This window comes from Suricata suricatta, chromosome 11 (assembly GCF_006229205.1).
Source record: "Suricata suricatta isolate VVHF042 chromosome 11, meerkat_22Aug2017_6uvM2_HiC, whole genome shotgun sequence".
In the NCBI taxonomy this organism is placed as follows: Eukaryota; Metazoa; Chordata; class Mammalia; order Carnivora; family Herpestidae; genus Suricata; species Suricata suricatta.
Window position 1 is genome coordinate 65,087,305 of NC_043710.1, and position 22,894 is coordinate 65,110,198.

Here is a 22,894-nt window from a genome sequence, read left to right on the forward strand (position 1 = left end):
AAAATGAACAAATCAAGAGACTATAGATGCTGGCGAGGGTATGGAGAGACGGGCACCCTCCTACACTGTTGGTGGCAATGTAAACTGGTGCAGCTGCTCTGGAAAACAGTGGGGAGGTTCCTCAAAAAACTATCCATAGAACTCCCTTATGACCCATCAACCCAAGGGATACAGAAGTGCTGATGCATTGGAGCACATGTACCCCAATGTTCATAGCAGCACTGTCAACAATAGCCAAAACATGGACAGAGCCTAAATGTCCATCACGTGATGAATGGATCAAGAAGATGTGGTATATATATACAATGAAGTACTACATGGCAATGAGAAAGAATGAAATATGGCCATTTGTAGGAAAGTGGATGAACCTTGAGGGTGTCATGCTAAGCGAAATAAGTCACACAGAGAAGGACAGATACCATATGTTTTCACTCATAGGTCTAACAGGAGAACAGGAGAAACCTAATGGAGGACCAGGGGGAGGGGGAGGAGGAAAGAGAGTTGGGGAGAGAGAGGGACGCAAAACCTCAGAGACTACTGAATACTGAAAACGAACTGAGGGTTGAAGGGGGAGGGGGGAAAAGAGGTGGTGGTGATGGAAGAGGGCACTTGTGGGGAAGAGCACTGGGTGTTATATGGAAACCAATTTGACAATAAACTATTTAAAAAAAAAGAAACTATCTTGTTGAATCCATGTGAATGGAAAAAATATGCATGTGGGTCTGGTAATGTCCAAAAATTAGCTAATCTTATATGCATAGAATTATACAAGGAAACACCTAGATTTTATTTTTGTTAGTAGAAGCTGGTTCATCTGAAATCAACTATATAAGCAAATTTTCTCTGCTTCCCTAGAACTCAGAATGTCTACTACCTAGACCATCTTTACACAAAGATAAAGATTTTCATTTTTCAAAGATACATTTTGTTCCACATATTCCTGTCACAGAAATAGCTGGGTTTTGGGACATGCAAATTCTTGAGTTTCTTGGCTTAACATTAAATGTTTAAATAACCAATAATGGAGCTGTACATGAAATTGATTTGATTGGAGGTAAGAAGGCAGTTTCCAGGTCCTAGACTCCTAAAGTTGGATGTAAAATAATGAAAGAGAAAGTCCACAGTACCTTCATCTGACCTAACTGCATGCTCTAACTTCTATGGGTTTCAGGAACACAAAACACATCGCATTTCCAGGCTAGGGGCTATCTGCAACAGGTTAGAAGCCATAGGACAGAAGAAACCAGTAATTTCAAGTCCTACATAATCTGAAATGCTTAGCTGTCTTCACTGCACAGGTACTGTTTGATTTCATTTGGTACACATCTGCTGAGCCTCCACACTGTGCCCCCTCAGCCCTTTCAAATTCAATATAGGCAACACTTACTCATTTGATCACATAAATGAGTATTATGGGGCAAGTATCAGCTCTTCTCTCTGTTCTTGGCAGGATCCCAGAAATATCTTGGTTATGTTTTGGAAGCATGGGTCAGTCCCTAGGAGATCCTTAAAGGACAAACAAGGGAAAAAGAGACTTTCTCCGGGCTTAGAGTCAGAAAACTAATCTTAAACTCCAGTGCCACTATTACATGCCCTGTGACTTTGAGCAAGGCATAGCATTATTTAGGGAGTATGAGCAGAAAAGAGACACTAAAGAATACCCTATCTACTCTCAACTAGCTATTTGATTACCCTAAAAGCACCATGGAAAACCAGTGTTTAGCCTGATATTTAACAACTGTAGTGAAGAGAATTTTTAAATCAAATGTGCTTTAGTTTCTATAAATCTAAAAAAAAAATAGCTACTTTGCAGAGCTGTTGAGGGACAAAAGATAACTAATTTCAGAATGCTGTCCATAATATGAGTAAGATCAAGAATAAAGGTTCTTTCTAAATAGTCCGATAAAACCATGACAAAGAGGTAAGCCTTGCATACAGCAAGTAAATACACAATCCCCATTTCCAGCCTCTTAAACCCTCTGACCACCTTCATCTGAGAACCTTATTGAAATTCATTTTACTATTTTACTGGAAGAAGAAAGGTGCAGTTCGTATGGCCCTGGTTTCCTATTTTCTTACAGTTATTTTTCTTCCTTGAAAACTTTTCAAGATAAAAATTCAAAACCTCAGAGCTCTGGAGGATGCCTGATCTTCCTTCAGCCAACACAGGCATCCGGTTTCTACAATAAATGAGATCATAGCATCCTTACTCATACTGCTGTAGATAAGAACCTGTCAGCATTTTCATTATAAAACCTTTTTCTTCCCTCTGGCTTGAGAGACCAACCATAGCAATTTGCGGGGAAATAGCTCCAGAAAGGGCAGTACACAAGGCTCAAGCACAGAGAGAAAACGTTTTCATTTTACAAAACTCAAGAAAGATTTATTTGGGAATTAGGATACAGAATCTCAAGGAGCATTTCTTTTTGATAGTCATTTGGGCTTTTAAATAAAAGAAATAAGGTTTGCTGATCTGTAAAACAAAATTTTCTCAGGCAGCAGATGTTAGGAAAAGGGTTATCTACTTAATACCGTTAGGCACCAATACCACACATAACCACAGCTATGGTAACATACACACATTACTGAATCTCTGCTCACAGGTAAGGTGCTTTGGGAGTTGGGAGCATTCTCTTGCAGACTCTCTGAGGTAAATCATGAGGGGGAATGGTTATGCCAGTATTACTTTAAATAGGAGAAAATGGGGTCAATCAAGTGATATGCTGGAAATGGTCAATAAAATCTAACAAAATAATGACACACTGAATACTCAGTAAAGGTGAGTTGAATGATCTGGTTCACAGAGTAAACTTTTTTCTTCCTCACTTTTAAATGTCACATGTAAAAGTAAAAATTAAAAATAAAAGCCTCTTTCTAGGCAATCACGTACTATGCTAATAGAAACAAAAGTGAAATGGGAAGGGACTGCATCTGAGAGAGTGAGAGAAAGAAAAAAATTATATAATGGCTACTACATGCCAGGTATACCAGTAATTGCTTTCTTATTTGTATGGCATAAAAACACATTAAGTATTTTTCTTCTCCATTGTATAGATAAGAAAATTGAACCTAAGAGAAGTGAAAGAGCTTCTCCAACATCACAGACCTAATGATTTAGCCACACAACACCTTTTTTTCCTACATCAGATGGGTAATGTGCTGATGCCATAACAAGGCTTAAGGGTGGCACATATCACACAATGGTGTGAACACCCAATCATCACACTTATGAAGTACAAAAGGATCCATATAACCCCTTTTGATACCAACCTTGCTTCCTCCTTCTATGTTTTCCTATCCAACAACACACTCAAGCTTAAGACTTACCCAAGGCATCTCTCTGCCTCATTCAGATGGTTGGTTGGATATAACCTAACACTCTATCTGCCTGTCCTTCATTCTTTATCCCTTCCCTTCTTCCTTTCAAAGAGAAGATACAACTTCAAGATCACACCACTAGTTTTTGTTAGCCTGTTCTTTTAACACTAGCAAAGAAGTATGGGATCATAGATATCAGTAGTAGACTTGAGTCCAAAGTCAAACTCTTTTTTTTTTCTTTCTGATCTAGCCCAATGCCTTGAAAACCCCAGATTAATTTCAGTTATTTCTAAAAAGCCTTCTCTAAGTATATTTAAAGCAATCATTGATTCTTTAATTATCTGTGGCACAGCTTATTGAAGCATGAGACCATTTTTAAAATATGAAGTATTTTGCATTATGAGTTAACTATACTACAGAAAGAAAATTAACTATTTTGTGAATTTCTCATTTGATATTAGTTACAGACACACAAAATGATGTTCAAAATATACTATGTTATTTATAAAGTTTCCAGAAGCCATAATTAAAGACAATATTCTTATTCCCTTTGATCTGATCATCTAAATTTTCATAGGAGAAATTATTATTGAATACTTAATAACCACTTCAATGTACAATATGGTCACAGGTTGATAAGAACATTCATATATGTAAAAACAGATGTAAAATTCTCTAAAGTATTGAATGATTTCTACTATATTATATCTGAAGGTATAATCTGTGATTTATAATGAAAAAAATCCAAGACCTTCTGAGAAAACAAGTTTAACTATAATAAGATCCCCAGGGCATGGGGATTCAATTATATTTATAATCTATTAGCTCATCTGTAACTTATTAGACAAGAATGACTTACTAGTGATAACATGTCCAGGAATCTCACCCTAGTCAGAATTTCTATTAGTCAGAATTTTACAGAGTGAGAAACTGAGATTTAGTTATGGAAATGGCTCACCCAATTATGGAAGCCGGGAAGTCCCCAGATCTGCATTGGCAAGCTGGAGACGCAAGAGAGCTGACATGTCCTTTCAGTCTAAGGTTGAAGGCCTGAGAATCAAGATAGCTGATGGTTTAAGTTCCAATCTGAAGTCCAAGCAGGCCTGAGACCCAAGCATAGTTCATATGTTAGTTCAAGACCAAAGACAAGAAAAGACCAATATCCCAGGTCAAAGCCGTGAGACAGAAGGAGATACTTCTTACTCAACCTTTTTGTTCTATCCAGGTCCTCAATGTACTGGATGAGGCCCACTCACTTTGAGGAGAGCAATCTGCTTCACTCAGTCTAATGATTCAAATATTAACCTCATCCAGAAAAACCCTCACAGACACACCCAGAATAACATTTTGCCAAATGCCTGGGCACCCCTTGGGCCAATCAAGTTCACACATAAAATTAACCATCATACCAGGGTAACACATTGAGTCACACCTTGTCTATGCTTCAGGGAAATGTAAGCTCTACAAAGTTTAATAGCACAAGAGGTTGTCAGAGGCAATCTGCTAAGGAAAATAACAAATGAACTGCAACAAAATAGACACTTGTTTTCACTCATTCAGTAAACACTTACAAGCACCTATATAATTCATTCACTCATTCAACAAATATTTATTGATGGTCTTTCATGGAACATTTCCTCGATCTCTTAGGTACTATAATAAATGAATATGATATGGACTTTGTCCCTAAGCAGGTCACAGTTTAGAATAAGTAAATAAAATTTACAGATAAATATTATAAAGAATTAAGTATTGACCATTGGGTATAATAGGAATCCTGAAGTAATGTAATTCAGAAGGCACTGGAGATGATTTTACTTTGAAACTTCCCTGGGATACCCATAAGTGATTACAAAGCAAAAGGCTTGATAACAAAAAATAAGTCTCAGGTTTTTCAAAACCTAAATTCTATGATTCAACATTCCTTTTTGTTAACATAGTTTAGTGGCTGCATAATATTTAACCTTTTTTATCTTGTGATATTTAGTCCCCCTCCCCATTCCCACTATTAAAAGTAAAAAATTTGAAAAGGACCTTGAACTGGCAAGTATTCTTTCTCAAATGGGACACAAGGCCTATGCAACCTGCTTCTTTGGAATATTCAGCACCTACTTCACTCATTAGCTCATTTTTCATTTTCTCTTTCTGGGTCAGATTTAATCTAGGATATTTTTTGGGTGTGAATTATGTAAACTTTTAGATTCTGCCTTTTGTGGCATTAAAACACTTTCAATGATGTGTTAGATTAAAGTACACCTCATTTACTAACAGATGAATTTCAATGTATTTGACTGAATAACACTTTTCAGTTGACTACCAACAACCTCCATTTTTTTTCACCAGTTTGCAAAGTGGCCTTAATAGAATACAAAAATATGTGTTGAATATTTACCACATTCCAGGCATTATGTTAAATGTTTTCACATGTGATGTATCACTTAATTCTGGTAATAGTCCTGTAGACAAGGTGTTATTTTTCCTGCTTTTTACAGATAAAACCTGTCAGTTTCTCTTCTCTCACCTTGATTCTCAGAACTTCTAGTGCATAGTTAGAGATCATGGCATAGAAAAATAACACTGAGCTTGCTACAAACTAGGAGACCTGGTTCTAGCTTGGGCTCTGTGACTTGCTGTGTGCTCTTGAGATGTTACATCCTGTCTATATGGTTTAGTAACCCTAGGTGAGAACATGAATACTATAGGAAATGACGTATTAGCTCCAACTCCTTTTAAATAAATAAATACTTTAAAAAGAGGCTGATTCTTCTGACAGGTGTGCCTTGCATTCAAATTCAAATTTATGCCAAGAAAAGTATGTATAAGTTATATTTTTGCAAATTGACTCCCAACTTAAAGGCACTTACAGGAAGTTGCTACATGAAAGAAAATCTACGGTTAGTTCTGCAAATGAGTTGTAGCCTCTAGACATAAAATGCTTGGGCTCACATTTTGGCTCTGCTATTTAAAAGCTATGTGACTTTAAGCAGGTTACTTGAAGTCTGTATGCCTCAGTTTCCCCATTTCTGACATGTATATATCTATCATATCCATCTCTAAAGATGGCTGTGAGGATTAAGTGAGTTGACATCAATAACACATTTAGAACATGTATTTGGCACATGGTAGTAGCTTAGTATGTATGTTGTGGGACAGGGACTAATGTCTTGATGATATAAATAGCTGTTACCTTGATGTACCCATTTTGAACACATGGACTTTTTGCATATTAGGTATTTTTAAACTAGGATACACCAATATAGTCATGGGACTCCTATAAAGTCAAAGTCAAACAGAGTTTTAACCTTATTCACAGGAGAATAAACTAATTACCTCTTATTTATAAATTCATAAAGTAGAGAAAAACTATTTAAACATGGAGAATATTATGACATATAAAGCAACTTGTGGCAGTGCAAATTTATATAGCTATGTTTAAAATAAATGGAATAGCTCATCATCAAGAGTTATAAAATATTTAAAATATGTCTTAGTAATTCTACTTATTCCAAACTACCCAAAGGAAATTATTTTGAATTCAAAAAAATTATTTACCAAGATATACCTTTTATTTTAAATAGTATAAAATATATGTGAAAGCCTAAATATCCAAAGATAAAGATCATTATCTGTTATACAGCTACTAAGACATATATACAAATCCTAATATAATTTTAAAACATTCAGAAGTAAACTCAATATGATTCCAACTGCATTTTCAAAAATAAGCTATATGTAGACCAACAAAAAATAGTAACAGAAAACTGGAAAAATATACAGTAAAATATTAATAGTTTTAATCTCCAGTCCTTTGGGACAAGGGTATTTTCTAAAATTTGTTTTATTTCTGACTTTATGCTATTAAAATTTATTTCAGTGAACATATATGACTTTAAAATAAAAATAAAAAACATACCAAAATAGCCAGGCACTGGCAATATTCAAAATACTCATATATGTGCAGTAATATATCTATTAATGAATATAATGATAGATATATTTGCCACACTTCTGTAAAAAAAATTAGCTATGTATAAATAAACATATGAACAAACATATCCACTTCTCCCTGAAAGAGACTTTCTAGGCAGGAAAAGGAAGCTTGCAAGAATTTTGAATGTTAGTGTTCCAGGGAACTGTCCACCAGAGAAGTGCTGATAGACACTCCGATTTTGGGAGACTGTGTAAGCACTCTCTGGAGGATGCAAGCCCACAAGACATTTCTTCTTCCTCTTTCTCCTCTGTCCTTTCCCATCATCCTGTTGTAGTTCACTTTCTTTCCCTCCATCCTTTCTCTGTTTGCGTGGGCACTATGGAGGTTAAAAGAAATAACACTTATAAAGCACCTAGGATAGTGTCTAGCTTTTGTTGATATTAATCATAGTTAAGCAAAGACAAAGTGATGCCTGTTTTCAGATAATAACACAAAAAGCTACCATGAGGGAAAAGGGTTTCAGAAGGCCTTATTCACCATGGAATTTCCAGTCCCATAGCAGCATTGTATGATAATGGCATATGGACTGGGGTAAGAAGAGTACTAATAGGAAAACTTTTTTTTTTTTTAATAACATTGCTTTGATTTCTCTTATGAGAGACAGGTAGGACTGTGAGTTTTCTATACTTTAGGGAAGGGAGGAGGATTATCTCCTTCAATAAACTTGCAATTCCTGGATGAAAGGAATGGTGCCATACTTACATTTGTATCTTTAATGCCTATCACAGGACCTGGGATAGAGCCTAGCACAGAAAGGCACTTCACATTTATAATTATAAGCCATATAGTCAGCTAACTAAACTGAATAACAGCCAGGATGCAGCAAGCGGGGACCCTGGATATTGCTAAGTGATAAAGTAAAATTATTGTGGGCTTCTTCCTTGAACACTGAAGTTACCCAGTGCCCTCTAAGCCATTCCTAGGTTTGGGAGAATAAGAACAACAGTTTAAGTGTTTTTGAAACAAACTAATGGCCAAGAAGCAAACATGACTTTAGACTTTGCATGATAAGTCTTCCCAGAAGGAAACTATCAATCTTATTAATCTTACATTCAAACCTGATAGATAATATTGGAATAAATGCACTTTTGGCGGTGCCATATTGGCTTCTATGTTTCCATGAGTTGTTTCTCCAATAATTATTTAAATTCTACTTTCATTGCTCAAAGATTCAATTAAAACCCTTATTTTATATTTTTCCATAAATCAACACTGCAATTAATGCAATCATCCACCACATCTTTTGACTTTGAGACGATGGGACACAATAGTTGTTTACTGCCCCATCTCCAGTGTCTAGCATTTATTCATGGCTCAATGAGTATTTGTTTATTCAGCAAAACAACAGTATCAGTTTTTCATTAGTTTCTAAAAACCCATTGTGTTCCATGAATGTTTTATCAATATATAAATGGTTCCTACATTTTATACAAACACTTCACATAGAGAAAAGAAACTTTAGGAAAAGCAATGATCAAGCTCACAGCAAAGAAACAATTTATCAAAAGAACATGTCCTTCTAGAAGTGATGAGACCCTTCTAATAGAGCTGTAAAAATAACCAAGACCAAATTAAAGTATCAATCATTTGGTAAATACATACATACTAAGCACTGCATGTACCTCATTTAAACTATTTTTCACAATGACATAGTAATATATAAGGCAGCAGTTATTATGGTGGCCATTTTACCTATGAGGAAACTGAGACCTATAGAAGTCATATATCTAATAAGTGGTACATCTAGTTTTGAAATCCAGGCTTATATGATATACAAGCGTTCCATATTATATTCTGTTGTCATCCATCATTATAGTCTTGAAGAATTTTACTAGAGAAAGGCAAGAGTAGAAGGCTCTATTATTCTTTCCATATCTAAGATTCCCAAGGTGGGAAACTTACATCAACCAGTCTATAATTAAGCAAGTGTTAAGTATGACTATAATATAATGATTAATACCAATATATTGGGCTTACAAACATTCGAATTCAAATGTTTGACAAAAGGAAATGGATAGACCTTCTAAAAGTATTTTTTAATTTTCATGGAGACTTGATTTTTTTCCCACAGAACAATATCTACCAACACACATGATTTAGGTGCTTCCCCACATTGATATGATTCTCTCTCACAAACTGAACTTTTCAAACCAGAGCACCAAAAGTAAGAGAATTTAAAAGAAGTTAAACCAATCTAATTCCCTAGCCTCAAAAAAAAAAGCATGCGTGTAATTTTAACAGCATAAAAGAAACTTCTTTGAAAAGAAGCTTCAAGGGTTGAACACATATTCAACAACATTTCCACGTCAATAGCTTATCTTATTTGATTATTAGCTTGTGTTTAATTTCCCTTGACAAATAATTCACCTTTGTTCATAATCACTTAGTGCTGCAAAGCAATTCTCATAAGTTTATGGGAATGGATTTTAAATATAGCCATGGCTAAGATGCCACTGTAAATACAATTAGAAGAGTGAGTGGATAGAAGCATAGGGGAGGGTTGCAGGTTATGTGAGGGAGAGGAGGTAATAAGTTAACTACTGGTGCTGTTCATTCACATATATCTTCCTGACAGCAGTGAACACAAAAACCTTCAAAAACTCTAACATTTTTCTAAGGGTTTCAAAAGGAGCATCTATCTAGTCTTCAGTATGATCAATAATTTTTTAACTGACTCTAAGGTACAGTCTACTATATTGAATAAAAAAAACATCAGTCTCTGGCAATAACTTTACCATTAAATAATTTTACCAAAGAATCACTGGAGAATATGAGAGCCATGGAAGATCACTTCATCCACACCTCTCATCTGACAGAAGAAAACCAGAAGCTCAGAGAAAAGAGATTCTCTAGGCACAGCCAGTATAAAACTCACAATCCTGATTCCCCATTTTTCCATTACAACTACACCTCCTCTGAGCACTATCCATGAAGTTGAATGCCTATGTTTCATTAACTCTACTGCCTAAGGTGCTTGCCAGTGTCCAATCCAGTCACTGGTGTTATCTTTCAGAGCAACGAGGATCATGTGATTTTTTTCACTTACGAAAGTGAATTTTCAGTTATTTCAGATCAGGCTCTCTCTCTCCTGATCTCACCATAGTGGCCACAAAAGTGTTTTATACAAACAGGCCAGACAAACTCAGCAGCTTTTCACAATGAAAATAAATGAAGGTGTGTGTCTAGGACTAAGGGGACATGCTTTCAGATCATTCATGGGTTAAGACTGCTCACATACCAAATTCTATGCATCCTTTTCAAGAGGTGCATCTTCCAGTCTACCAAAAAAGTTAGAGACAAGGATCAGTCAATGGTAGCCTGCTTCAAAACCCATCAAATCTCATTTCCTTGGGAAAACCAATCACCTTTACAAAAATCTGGGGTGGGACAGTTATTCACCAGAAACTTCACTGATTAATTGCGCCACCTCTTGATATTATTTCTGAATGTTGATTTCAAGTGGACTGTACAAGCTCACAGAAAAGATACACAATTTGGGGCAACATGAGCCCATTTCCAGATATGCTGTCTGTAACAAAAATAAACTCTTAAGGTTTAAAAGTGTCAAATAGCAAACTGATATGTTCAATTTCATCTCAAGAGCACACCCACCATCCCAGATAACCTTAACTGTGGGCCGTTTGAGTCTGGGGCTCCCAGGCAGTGGTAACCTGTGATGGAGTTCAGGAGCTCACAAATGAGCAGCCAGAAGCCACTAACTAAATGCATAACAAGATCACAGAGTCACCTAAGGCGCCCCCTTTCCGAGGCGCGATCTGCTCTTGCAACCTCGGTACATTAGAGACCAGGGTCCTGCCACAAAGGAGTTACCAACCCAACATCGAACTCCGTAAAATCAGTGCGCTCTCAAGGCCCCCAAACCCAGCCAGCTCCCAGAAAGGGCAGAGCAAGTCGTAGCTTTTGTCACTCTCCCAACAAGCAGACACATAAACAAACAACAAAAGGAATTGTTAGCTCCCCCAAGGGAGGCAGCATGCATTAAAAAGACATGAACCTCGTCCTACCTTGCATCCAAACATCAACGACAAAGTGTTGTTGGTGCAAGCAACTTTGCAGTGGCAAATCATTGGGGTAAAACAGTCAGGGTCCTTAACAACAGGGGACATTCCTTTCGAGCTGCGGCAGTGGCAGCTCGTTGGGGGACCCGAACACGGTGCTTGCCGCCGGGCACATGGAGTGACAGCCTAGACCGTGCAGCAGCTCAGAGAGCTGCCCCCTGCACCCTGCGCGGCCATCCCGGCGCCCGGGTAGAAACAACACGGGCAAGTAACAAGCGTCTCGGGGTCTCCCTTCCCTGGGGAATGAGGCGTGGGGGGAGCGACAGAGCCAAGAAGGGTTCCCCCCCTATGGTGAATTTGGGGTAGGTAAAATTTTTAAAAATTAAAAAAATATAAAATAAAAATAAAAAGGAGCCAGGCGCTTAGAGGAGGGTTCAAAGGAGGTGGGGCAGTATTAGCATGTAAAAGGATGTGCCCGCCTACTCGCCCCAGTCACACAAGATTGTCATGCGAGCTGAAGGGGGCTGAAATTATTCTCTCTGAAGGAAAAAAAAATACTGCAGCTCCCGATTTGGTAAAAAGCCAGTGGCTTGCTGCAATCCAGAGTCACCGTGGGGAGCGCTGGCCGGGCAAGTGGGGTGGAAGGGAGGGGCCGACAGAGGGAGGGAGCAAGGTGCTCACCAGCCTAGCTCAGCCGTCGCTCTGGAGTCGGTGTGAGAAGGCTCCAGTGCTATGTGACCCGGGGCCACGCTCGACCCCCACCGCTGCTGCCTCCAGAATCTGCGACCTCCGAGTGTGAGCTACGAAGGGGAGGCCCTTGTGAACCCTGCTGGGTGCATTCTCCAGGCTGGCCCTCTGACACCGGTGTGCCTGAGTTGATGGCCCGCAAAGGGATCTGGGGTAGAAGTGTACTGAAAATGATTTACTGGGACCCCATGCCCTTGACTTCTGGGTCAGGGAGCTGACTCACTTCCTAGGTGGTAGAATCTTCCTCAGAATCAAGGTTTTTTTTCTGATATACCATTTTTCAAGCTCAAAAAGGAAGCGTCAGTCCCATCCCCACCTTAATGTCTTAGAGGCTCCAAAAAGCCCCAGAAGTCTTTATGCTGCTCTGGAAGTATGAATGGCACAAGACTGGTGGATATGATTTGCTGTTTTTTTCTTTCTTTTTTTTTTTTATTTCCTTTTTAAAGTGAGGCTATCAAAATTGCAAAAAAAAAAAAAAAAATCAGCATGTGGCTGGCCCAGCTGCAAAACTGCTTATTGAAGACCAAAACTAACTAAATAAATTTATAGTAAATAAATAAAATAAGAGTTCGGAAGGATGTAAAAGAGTAGGGAGTAGGTAAAACTAGCACCCTCTTGGTGTCACCTGAGTGCCTGGCACTCTGCCTCACAAATGGTTGGTAGAAAAAAAAGACATCAGGATTTGAATTAGACTCTGCTGATGGTGCTGAGTGGCTTTGTTGCAGTCACTTACACTGTTTGAGCCTCTGTTTGCTTCTCTGTGAGGTCATGCTATTAACGCTACCCTGCAGGGCTGTCATGAAGACTAGAGGCACTAAGGAATTTCCTGTGGTAAGCCTGGTGGTACCGAGAAGCTGCTCTTTACTTATGTAGCCTGTCTCATGCCTTAGCCGGGGAGACAGATATTATTGGACACATTTTTCTAGAGGAAGAAATGGGGGCCCTGAGGATATATCACTTGGCCAAGCTACACAGTCCATAAACCATGAAGATAAGGCTCAAAGAAAACTGACAGAAGACTGTTTACAAAGCAACATCGCAGGAGACTTCACATACTTCTCCAGAAGCATGTTCTAAAGACTCCAGATTTATCTGAGAAGGGTTAGGCCTGTCATATTCACATGCATATGCTAGTTCCAAAAGTCTCTGATTGGGCATTCACCTCAGATCCCACTTCAAATATAGCAACAAAAGAGTCCTAAATATCCATAGCAAACTCTGCTGGAAGCATGAATTTCTAATGCAGTTCCATGAGAATACCAGACCACTTGCACTCTAAGTTAATGAGCCCTACTACCACTTATATGATTCAGACTTAAAGTTCCAGTAAAACAAAAAAACAACTTGCAAACTGTCAAGTCAATGCAGTGCCATATAAACTTCCTTTCACCTGCCCATATGCAAAATACCCTACCCTCTTGTCTCAAGTTACTGAAAACCAAACCTGATTGAATAATTCCTTGGGATTCTTAAACTCAACCCTATGTTATCATTCCATAGGCCAGAAGGATATCAAGGATTCTATATTCTTATTCAGGCTTCTGGTAAGAAGCATATGGGTCCTCCTTACAAAATTAAGACCACCTGAATGGAAATCAACATCAAGCTAAGTGTGTGTGAAGATCAGCATGAGAAGGCAGGAAAAGTTGAGGCAAATCTAGTTCTAACTGAAGGCAGCAGCTATGCCTCCAGCTTTGGGATTCTCATAATAAGAGCAGGAATCCTCACCTAGTCAATTCCCCGATTAGCAGTCAGGACTGTTCAATTTGTTGGTCATCTAGGGGCTGCTGGGGCTCAGGAGGTCTAATACATATGTGCCTAAATATAACAGATCACATTTTAGGATCAGAACTCTGGTCTGGTGCCTTCTGTAAATCCTAAAGTCACATTCACACATTAAGTGTATCCCTTATCATTTTATCCCTTTATGTTACCATAAAATGTGTGATTGTGTGAGCACTTCCACCTACAGAGCATCTATAATTACGGCTGTTTTTCCAAAGGCGAATGGATTCTAAAAAAAAGTTGTACAATATTTCCCTTATTCATTAGCCTATAATTTGGATTTCAAACACCCCAAAAGTATTGTATGCTCTATATTGTGATGTTCCAATAATAACTAACAGTCTTTCCCTAATGAATTACCCAAGCTAAGGCTGACCTCCTATTCTAGGGCAGCGTTAAAGGCTGCTATGTTCAAGTTATTTCTCATTTTACAGTTTGTGCTGGTTTAGACTGAGAAAGCCAAAGGCAGTATATAAAGAAAAATGTATATTTCAGTTCCTTACTCTTACTGTTTAAATTTAATCAATGATAATTCATTTATCTCTATACACACACACACGTGTGTGTGTGTCTGTTATATCTGTTCATATGCATCTGACAAAATGCTTTTCTTTAATTCTTGTTTCTCAATAATAGCTCTGGGGTGAACTGAAGAGGGGCAGAAGGTGGGGAGTGGTTTCCATGACAATGCATTCCATAGTTACAGCCAGTAATCACTATGGTTAAAAAAAAATGAATCACTGTTACCTTAAAATATGAACACACTGCATTATTGGTCTGAAAAGCACTAATTTGGGAGTATTCTCCATGGGGATATATTGCATTATTTTTACAAGGAGGTATTACTGGGGTATGCCAGGAGATGATGCATTCATTTTAATATTCAAAATAACCACCCTTAATTAGACATTCCAATGATTTGGTAATATTTACAGTTCTAATCATAACTATTTCAAAATGACACATGACAACTATACAATATTAAAAATTTTTCCTAATGACAACTTTCCTCAAAACTGACTCAAATTCACATACCCAAAAACAGGATTCAGGTTCAATTTTAATATTTTATTTGTTATTATTACTAATCAGAAATTGAGAAAAGGTAAGAGGCATTAGCTACTAATCCTTTTTTCTTTCTCTTGATCATTCCCATTCCAATTTTTATTACTTTTTTTTTTAAAGTTTATTTATTTTGAGAGTGAGAGAGCATGATGGGGGAGGGGAAGAGAAAGAAGGAGAGAGAGAGAATCCCAAGCAGGCTCTGTGCTGTCAAAACAGAGCCTGGTGTGGGGCTTGAAGTCATGAATCTTGAGGTCATGCCTGGAGCCAAAATCAAGAGTCAGAGGCAACCAACTGAGCCACCAAGTGCCCCTCCAATTTTTAAAAATCAGTGTTTCATGTCGGAAAGGAAAAGGGTGTTCTGGACTCCAGGAGCCCTGTTGTTTTTCTTATTGACTATAAAACTTTGAGCAAGCTACCAAGCCTCTCTAAATTTATCTATATTAATTTATTTAACTCTAAGCCACTGAATATTTTAAAAAAGGGAAACTGAATCAGAGCCAGATGTCTCCAGGCTAACAAAACTGGTGTACTAGTTAGCTTAATGAATCAACTAACAAAAAAATCTCCACGTCTTTCAACAACAAAGGTTTATTTCTCCTGTGTATTACATGTCCTTCACAGCTTGACTATGACCCTAGCCCATGGTGTTCCATAGAAGAATACCATCTATCAGGGACATGATATTCTCATGATTGAAGGAAAATGATCAATAGCTGAATATGCAGTGGCTCTTCACATTTCTTCTCAGACATTAAAAATATCTCCCTCTTCACATTTTATTAGCCAAGGCAGGTCATATGGCCAAACCTGATGCCAGTTAGGCGGGGAAGGGTAATCCTCTCACTGGGAAGAAGGAGAGAATATTGAGAATAACAACACAGTAGATGACAACTTATCTCGGTGATAGAACTGGAATTTGAATCCAACCAGTCTGACCCTAGGAGCCAAGTTGTTAAAGTAGGCTATTCTACCTCTTGGATGAAATTCTTCTCAGTGACTCCTATAAACAAAGTGTGGTAGATTTAGAAGACATAAGGACTTTGGAGCCAATCAAACACACTAAGTTTTGCCTCTGAAGCTGTATGATTTCAACCTTTATTTCCCTTCCCCACCCCTCCCTTTCACTGCAAATTGAAGTCCACTTACTTTCACTTAATCTTTAGTAGAGATGTTTTCATGTAATTAAATCATCAATAGTTTGTAATACCATCTGTGTTTTTATCATTGATATTCCTCAAATATGTAAGGTGGAGAGGTCTATGAAAATGCCACTGAGGACTTTACAGATTAATTGAAGAGACTGTCATGAAATAAAAGCTAACTCTTTCTAACAGTAATGAGGTATATATAATTAAATATTCATAAATGTACTTTAAGTTCTAAGAATGCTTGAGCAATCTAGTTAACTTCTCTGAACCACCATTACTTATTCTGCAAAATGGTAGTAATGCTATAGGACCCCTATAGTTTGAAATGCCTATCACACTTACCTGTTTTTTCTAGGCACTCAGTAAATTGTAAGAGCTTTATGTTAATTTCCTAATTTTATTTTTTCAATAAAAATTAGTGGAAAAGAATAAACCTATTAGACCTACTCAATATATATAATATCTTTATACTGAACAGTTCTGACTCTTTAAACTTTCTTCACAAATTTTAGTCTCCCAAAGTCTCCTCTCACACTCAGCTCTCTCAAATCCCTCTTGTTGAGGAACACATACCTGTAATGAGGCTTTTTACTGTGTTAAACCCCATAAAACTGACTCTAAAATGCATCATGCTTTCCCCATGATTGTTGACTCTTTATGTTCTGTCATTTCTGATTCCTCCATTTCTACTCATTTCTACCCCTAAGTATGTGGGCCAATCACCCCCATCTCCTAGTTGGAAAGGATACAGTCTTTATTAAGAAGGCTCATTGATTCAAAATTAATTTTGACATTTGGTGTTAGCATCAAGCATTTTTCAAATAACAATTGTCCTCACCTTCAAAATAAGGCAAGGCCAAATTTTGCCTCTAAGACTTCCTATCAAGTTCACTTCACTCTTAAGCACCACTTTGATGTAGCAACTCAAAACTAACACCTTCATACCACCTGGGTAATATCCTTCAGTATGAAACAAAAAAACCCAAAAACTAAACAAACACCACTATTTAAGTCTTGTTCACCAAATTTGATTTCAATGTTTAAAGAATAAGATTTGTGTCTAGGGTCTTGGTCCTAGCTTTTACACTTTGTAAAGATAATCAAACCTCTTTGACAGTTAATTTTCTCATCCATTAAAAAAGGGGATGAGTTGTTAAATAAAACACCTCAAGGATTCCTATGAGGATTAACTAAAAATACATATTTTTTCATATTCAAATAAAAAACTATTGTTAAAAATAAGTGCTAAATACAAAAGCAAATTTGATATAGAAGTAATTTTAAGTACTATCAGGAACAAATCATTTGAAAGTAGTCATAACTCCATTGCCAGAGATAATTGTAATATTTTAGAAGATACATCTCCAGCAATATCACAACAAAACTGTATTCAAACTATATATAACAGTGTAGGCTGTTTTTGAAAATAACATACCTTTGGTATCTATTCTTGCTTTTAGATCAAAATCTACATATAAAAATTATGCATGCATTAATAATGCCATAGTATTTTCAATATTTTATGGTATATTTCACAAGTCCCTTATTACAGTTTAAAAATATTTAATTCAATATTATGAAAAGAATGGAAATGTTCTCCTGGGAAAATATTTGCACATATCCATAACAAAATTATTTGGCAAAAAGTTACAGATAAGGAATTCTTAGTGCAAAGAGGATGAACATTCAAAAATTTTTCATGTATAATCGTGAACTTATGCTTGTATGAATTTAAACTTTCACTAAAAATCCTATGGGACTCATTTTTATTCTCCATAAGTATCTTATACATGATATCTGAGCCAAATTCTGTTCCATTTTGATTTGTAGCAAGATATAATTTATATTGTATTTAGATATTTTATTTGGTTTTTATATGACAGTTTAGCTGAGTATAAATTCTAGGTTGCAGGTTATTTTCTCCAAGTATTCTTAAGAATAAATCCTGTCATCATTTTTTGTAATTGTTCAGTTTCTTCACACTGACCAATTTTGTTCATTGTTTTGTTTTAGAGATTGAATCCAATGTAACTAGATATGCAATTCACTTTCTGTATTCTGTTTAGGTCTTGTAATGGCCACATCTAAGGATTCATGTCTTTAATCAATTACAAAATGAATCACAAGACTCATGTCTTTAGTTAATTATAAAAAAAAATATGTGAAGGCATACCACCACGCATTTTTATCTTTTTCTCTTATCCTGTTCTTCTTAATTTGTGATTAAACATCTATTTACTTTCCCTTTCTTTTATATCCATTATTTCTTTAGCTGTGTGTGCTACCCTGTGGATGATTTCTGAAGAAATCTTTCCATGTACTAATTCTGTCTTTAGTTATTTAAAACATTTATTTTGTTTTTAACTTGTTATACTTTTCAGTTATAAAACCTCTATTATTTTTTTTATTGAGATTTGACTAAGCTATAAAATTGTAGAAGTTTAAGTATATGTTGTTTCAATATACTTATATATTGACAAATGATTACCACCATAGTGTTAGCTAACACCTCTGTCATCTCACATTAATTGCCATTTCTTTTTTTGTGGTGAGAACATTTAAAATCTACTGTCTTAGTAACTCTCAAATATATAATACAGCATTGTTAACTATAATCATCATGTTGTACATTAGATCCCCAAGACTTCTTTATCTTATAACTAAAAGTTTGAACCTTTCATCAATATATCTCCATTTCTATTATTTCTTGGTCTCTGGTAATCACCATTCTACTGTTTCTGTGAGTTTGGATTTTGTAAATTCCACATATAAGTTATATCATACAGTCCCTGTCTATCTCTACATGACTTATTTCACTTAGCAAAATGTCCTCAAGGTCAATCCATGTTGTTACAAATGCCAAGATTTCTTTCTTTTTTATGGCTGAATAATATTCCATTGTATATACTACACCTTCTTTATCCATCCATCCATTGATGGACATTCAGGTTGTTTCCCTAACATCTCCACCAATAGGAGATAAAGATAATTTTTTCTCCGCATCCTTACTAACACTTATCTCTTATCTTTTTGATGATAGCCATTCTAACAGGTGTGATGTGGTATCTCATTGTGTCTCTTATTTGCATTTCCCTGATGATTAATGATACTGAGCACTTTTTCATGCTCCAGTTGCCCATATGTATGTCTTCTTTGTTAAAGTATCTACACAGTTCCTCTGCCCATTTTTAATTAAATTCTTTTTTAGTTTGGGGGCTTTTTTGCTATTGAGTTGTATAAGTCCTTTATATATTTTGGATATTAAAGCCTTATTATATACATATAGGATTTGCAATCTCATTCTAGAGATTAACTTTTCTTTTTGTTGAGTGTTTCTTTTGCTGACTTGGCACATATTATTAATGAATGCTTAACAATATTAATTTGTTTGCTCATTCATTCCTTCATTCATTCATTATATACTAAATTGAGCCAAGAAACTTATTTCAGATATCTATCAAACACAGCAAAATTCCTATGAAGTCACTAATTCTAATTTTATACTGTGTTTGCCCATCTGTGAAACAAAGACAAATTGTTCATTGTCAAAAAATATATACTAAATCGGAGTTAACTTGAAAGCAGCAATTCATGGGATAGACTGTGTCAAAAACATGGCTCATTTTAAATGGCTTTATACTGTCACTGTGCTTTACTACTACAAATAGATTTTCCTTATCAGCTTCCTTTCATCTACACAATAGATTGTTCTTCTAGCTGCAAGAGCTAAATGAGGTGACTTATCCTGAAGAACACCACTCTATTATTTTGCAAGCAGGGGCTCTCAGCTAAACATACCCAAACAAAGTGAAATGAATACTCAGTGAATCAAATACCAGGAAGACATCAGCTCTCTTTTACAATCTCCAGTAACATACCATAGAATTAAGATTATGACCCAATTATCTCTTTTTCTCTTAATAAGCTGAAAGCATGCTGGTTACAGTCCTTGATGGTGCCAAATTATAAATATAGACAAACTAGATTTCTGTTTCCTGTTTGCTTAAAATAAGATTATTGTGAGAAAACTGTATTTTACTACAGTGTGTGAATTAATCCCACTATAAAAATGGTGGTGCTCTCTCCCTTCATTATAAGGATAGTTATTCTCTAGTTAATGTGTTGGAAAACCTGAATTGTGTTTGCTAAAGCTGTTATCATCTGACCACAGAAACACCCTTGCTGTGTTCATGATGTTAGCATATTCATTTCCCATTTTTTGGTTCCCAATTACTATGTTTTTATTCATTCAATTCCTTCAACAAATATTATTGTGTGTCTATTATGTGCTACACATTATGCTAAGTTTAGAATACAGTTTAAGCAGATCAATACAATCCTGGCCTCGTGGAGACTAGTAAGGAAGGTGCTTTGGGATACATGCTTTGAGGAGAGCTTCATGGCTCCATGAAAGCCTATTGGAAGATCTCATGTGATAAGGGAGGTCAGAGAAGGCATAAGTGGGAAAGTGAATGGGAATTTCGTGGACATATGGAATAATGAAAAACATCTCAAATAAAGGAAATAAAATACATAAAGAATACGTGGTGCCAAAAACAAGAAGGGTAGGGTGGACTTAGATAAGCTCAGAGTAACTAGAACACAGAAACAAGGGCAAACATCAAGTGAGAAGAGGCTGATGAAAGTAAAGGTCAAACTACACAGGCTATATTTAAGATTTTTGTTTTTATTCTAAAAGCTGTAGGAAACTACATGGAAAATATTTTTAAAGTAGCTTCATTGGTATAACTAAAATATAATATAAACAAATATGTAAAGTACAACATAATTATAAATACATCCCTGAAACCATCAGCACAATCAAAACAATGAACATATCTGTTCACCTTTATAACCTCTGGTCCTCAACTCTTTCCTACTCTCCATCTCAAAGCAATCTGAGATCTCCTTTCTATCATGGATTAGTTTGATCTTTCTAGAAATTTATATAAATGAAATCATATGGTATGTTTTCCACCTGAATTTTTTTTCACTCAAAATATCTGAGATTCATCTATGCTGTTGTGTCATTTATTTTATTTTATTGCTATACAATAGTACATTGTAAAGCTATACTATAATTTGTTTATCCATACATCTGTTAAGGAACATCTGAATTGTCTCCACTTTGGGGCTACATAGCTGCTCTCCATATTTGTATATAAGTCTTTATACAGACACATATATTTTTTCTATTGGATTGGAATAGAATGATTGCATGGTAGGCATATATCTACACTTTTAAGAAACTTTCTTATTTTTTTATTTTTTTTTAGAATTTTATTTTTAATGTTTTATTTATTTTTGATACAGAGAGAGACAGAGCATGAGAGGGGGAGGGGCAGAGAGAGAAGGAGGCACAGAACGGGAAGCAGGCTCCAGGCTCTGAGCTGGCTGTCAGCACAGCGCGGGGCTCAAACCCATGAGCGTGAGATCTGACCTGAGCCGAAGTAGGAGGCCCAACCGACTGAGCCACCCAGGCGCCCCTTAAGAAACTTTCAAAGTGACTGTACCATTTAAAATTCCCTCCACTAGTGTATAAGAATTCCAGCCCCTTCAGAATTAAGTCAAAACCTGGTATAGTCAGTCATTTTAATTTTATCCATTTTAATAGATGTATAATACTACCCCATTGTAATTTTAATTTGCATTTCCCTAAGTACTAATAGTGTTGAACATCTTTCCCGTGCTTATTTGCTGTCTGTGATCTTCTTTGGTAGCGTCTATTCAACTCTTTCAGTCATCTTTGAAATTGAGTGGTTTCTTATTCAGTCGAGAGTTTTTTATATTACCGGGATTTAACCCCTTAATTAGATATACGTTTGCACATATTTTTCTCTAGTTTATAGCTTGTCTTCTCACTCTTTTAATAGTGCCTATCCAATTTATTAACTTTTATGATTCATATTTTTGGTGCCATATCTAAGCCATGTGCCTAGCTAAAGTCACGAAGATATCATTCTCTAATTTCTTCTAGAAGTTTTGTAGTTTGTTTTACATTTAGGTCCATGATAAATTTGGAGATTTTTTTATACACAGTTTGAGGTATGGATCTAGGCTTTTTTTTTTTTTTTTGCATATATATCTCCAATTGTTCCAGCACCACTTGCTAAAAATAGCTCTCCCTTCTTCACTAAATTGTATGCTTTTTCTCAAAAATCATTTGTCCTTAAAAGTCTGGTTTATTTTTGGACTTCCAATTCCTTTCTATTGATTTACTTGTTTGCTTTTACACAAATACCATCTTTAGCTCCTTCTTTAAGAGCTATTTTGACTCTCATCGAGAGCTTGAATTCCATATGAATTTTAGAATTAGCTTGTTGACATCTATGACAATTTCTCTAGAACTTTCATAGGGATTATGTTGTATCTCTAGATTAATATGGAGAGAATAAATATCTTAACAATGATGAGTCAATCAAGGAGCAAGGTCTCTCTTCATTTATTTAGATCATCTCTAATTTTCCTCAGCAATACTCTGTAATTTTAAATGTATAAGTCTTTCACATCTTTCATCAGATTTATTCCTAAGTACTTAATATTTTTTGCTATTGTAAATAGAATTGCTTTGTTGATTTCAGTTTCCAACCTGTTCATTCTTTCTATGGAGAGATACAGTTGAGTTTTCTCTATCAACCTTTTATCTTAAAAACTTGCTAAACTCATCAACTTGTCCCCCCACCTTTTTTTTTTTATAGATTTCATCAGATCATAACATGTCATGTGTGAATAAAAAGTTTTACTTCTTCCTTTGTTTCTTTTTCTTGACCGAAGATGCTGGACAGAACATCCAGTACAGTGTTGCATCAAAGTACTAAGAG

The 22,894-nt window shown here is 36.1% G+C and overlaps 1 protein-coding gene and 1 non-coding gene across 5 annotated transcripts in view; both read right to left on the reverse strand.

Moving 5' to 3' along the window:
* DLG2 (discs large MAGUK scaffold protein 2) overlaps positions 1–22,894 on the reverse strand; it is a 1,964,578-nt gene that overhangs the window by 1,166,719 nt on the left and 774,965 nt on the right. Inside the window, exon 1 of one of the 4 annotated variants that reach the window (XM_029956385.1) lies at positions 11,335–11,597. The exons of 2 other annotated variants lie outside the window; for them this stretch is intronic. In XM_029956385.1, coding sequence (XP_029812245.1) covers positions 11,335–11,436 — 102 coding nt within the window. In that variant the 5' untranslated portion in view covers positions 11,437–11,597. Of the gene's footprint in view, positions 1–4,276; positions 4,326–11,334; positions 11,598–22,894 lie in introns of those variants that run through there. One more of the 4 variants, XM_029956382.1, reaches the window with a different exon arrangement.
* LOC115272917 lies at positions 3,142–3,245 on the reverse strand. Its single transcript, XR_003900562.1, has one exon. It is a non-coding gene; the product is annotated as a small nucleolar RNA U13 (small nucleolar RNA).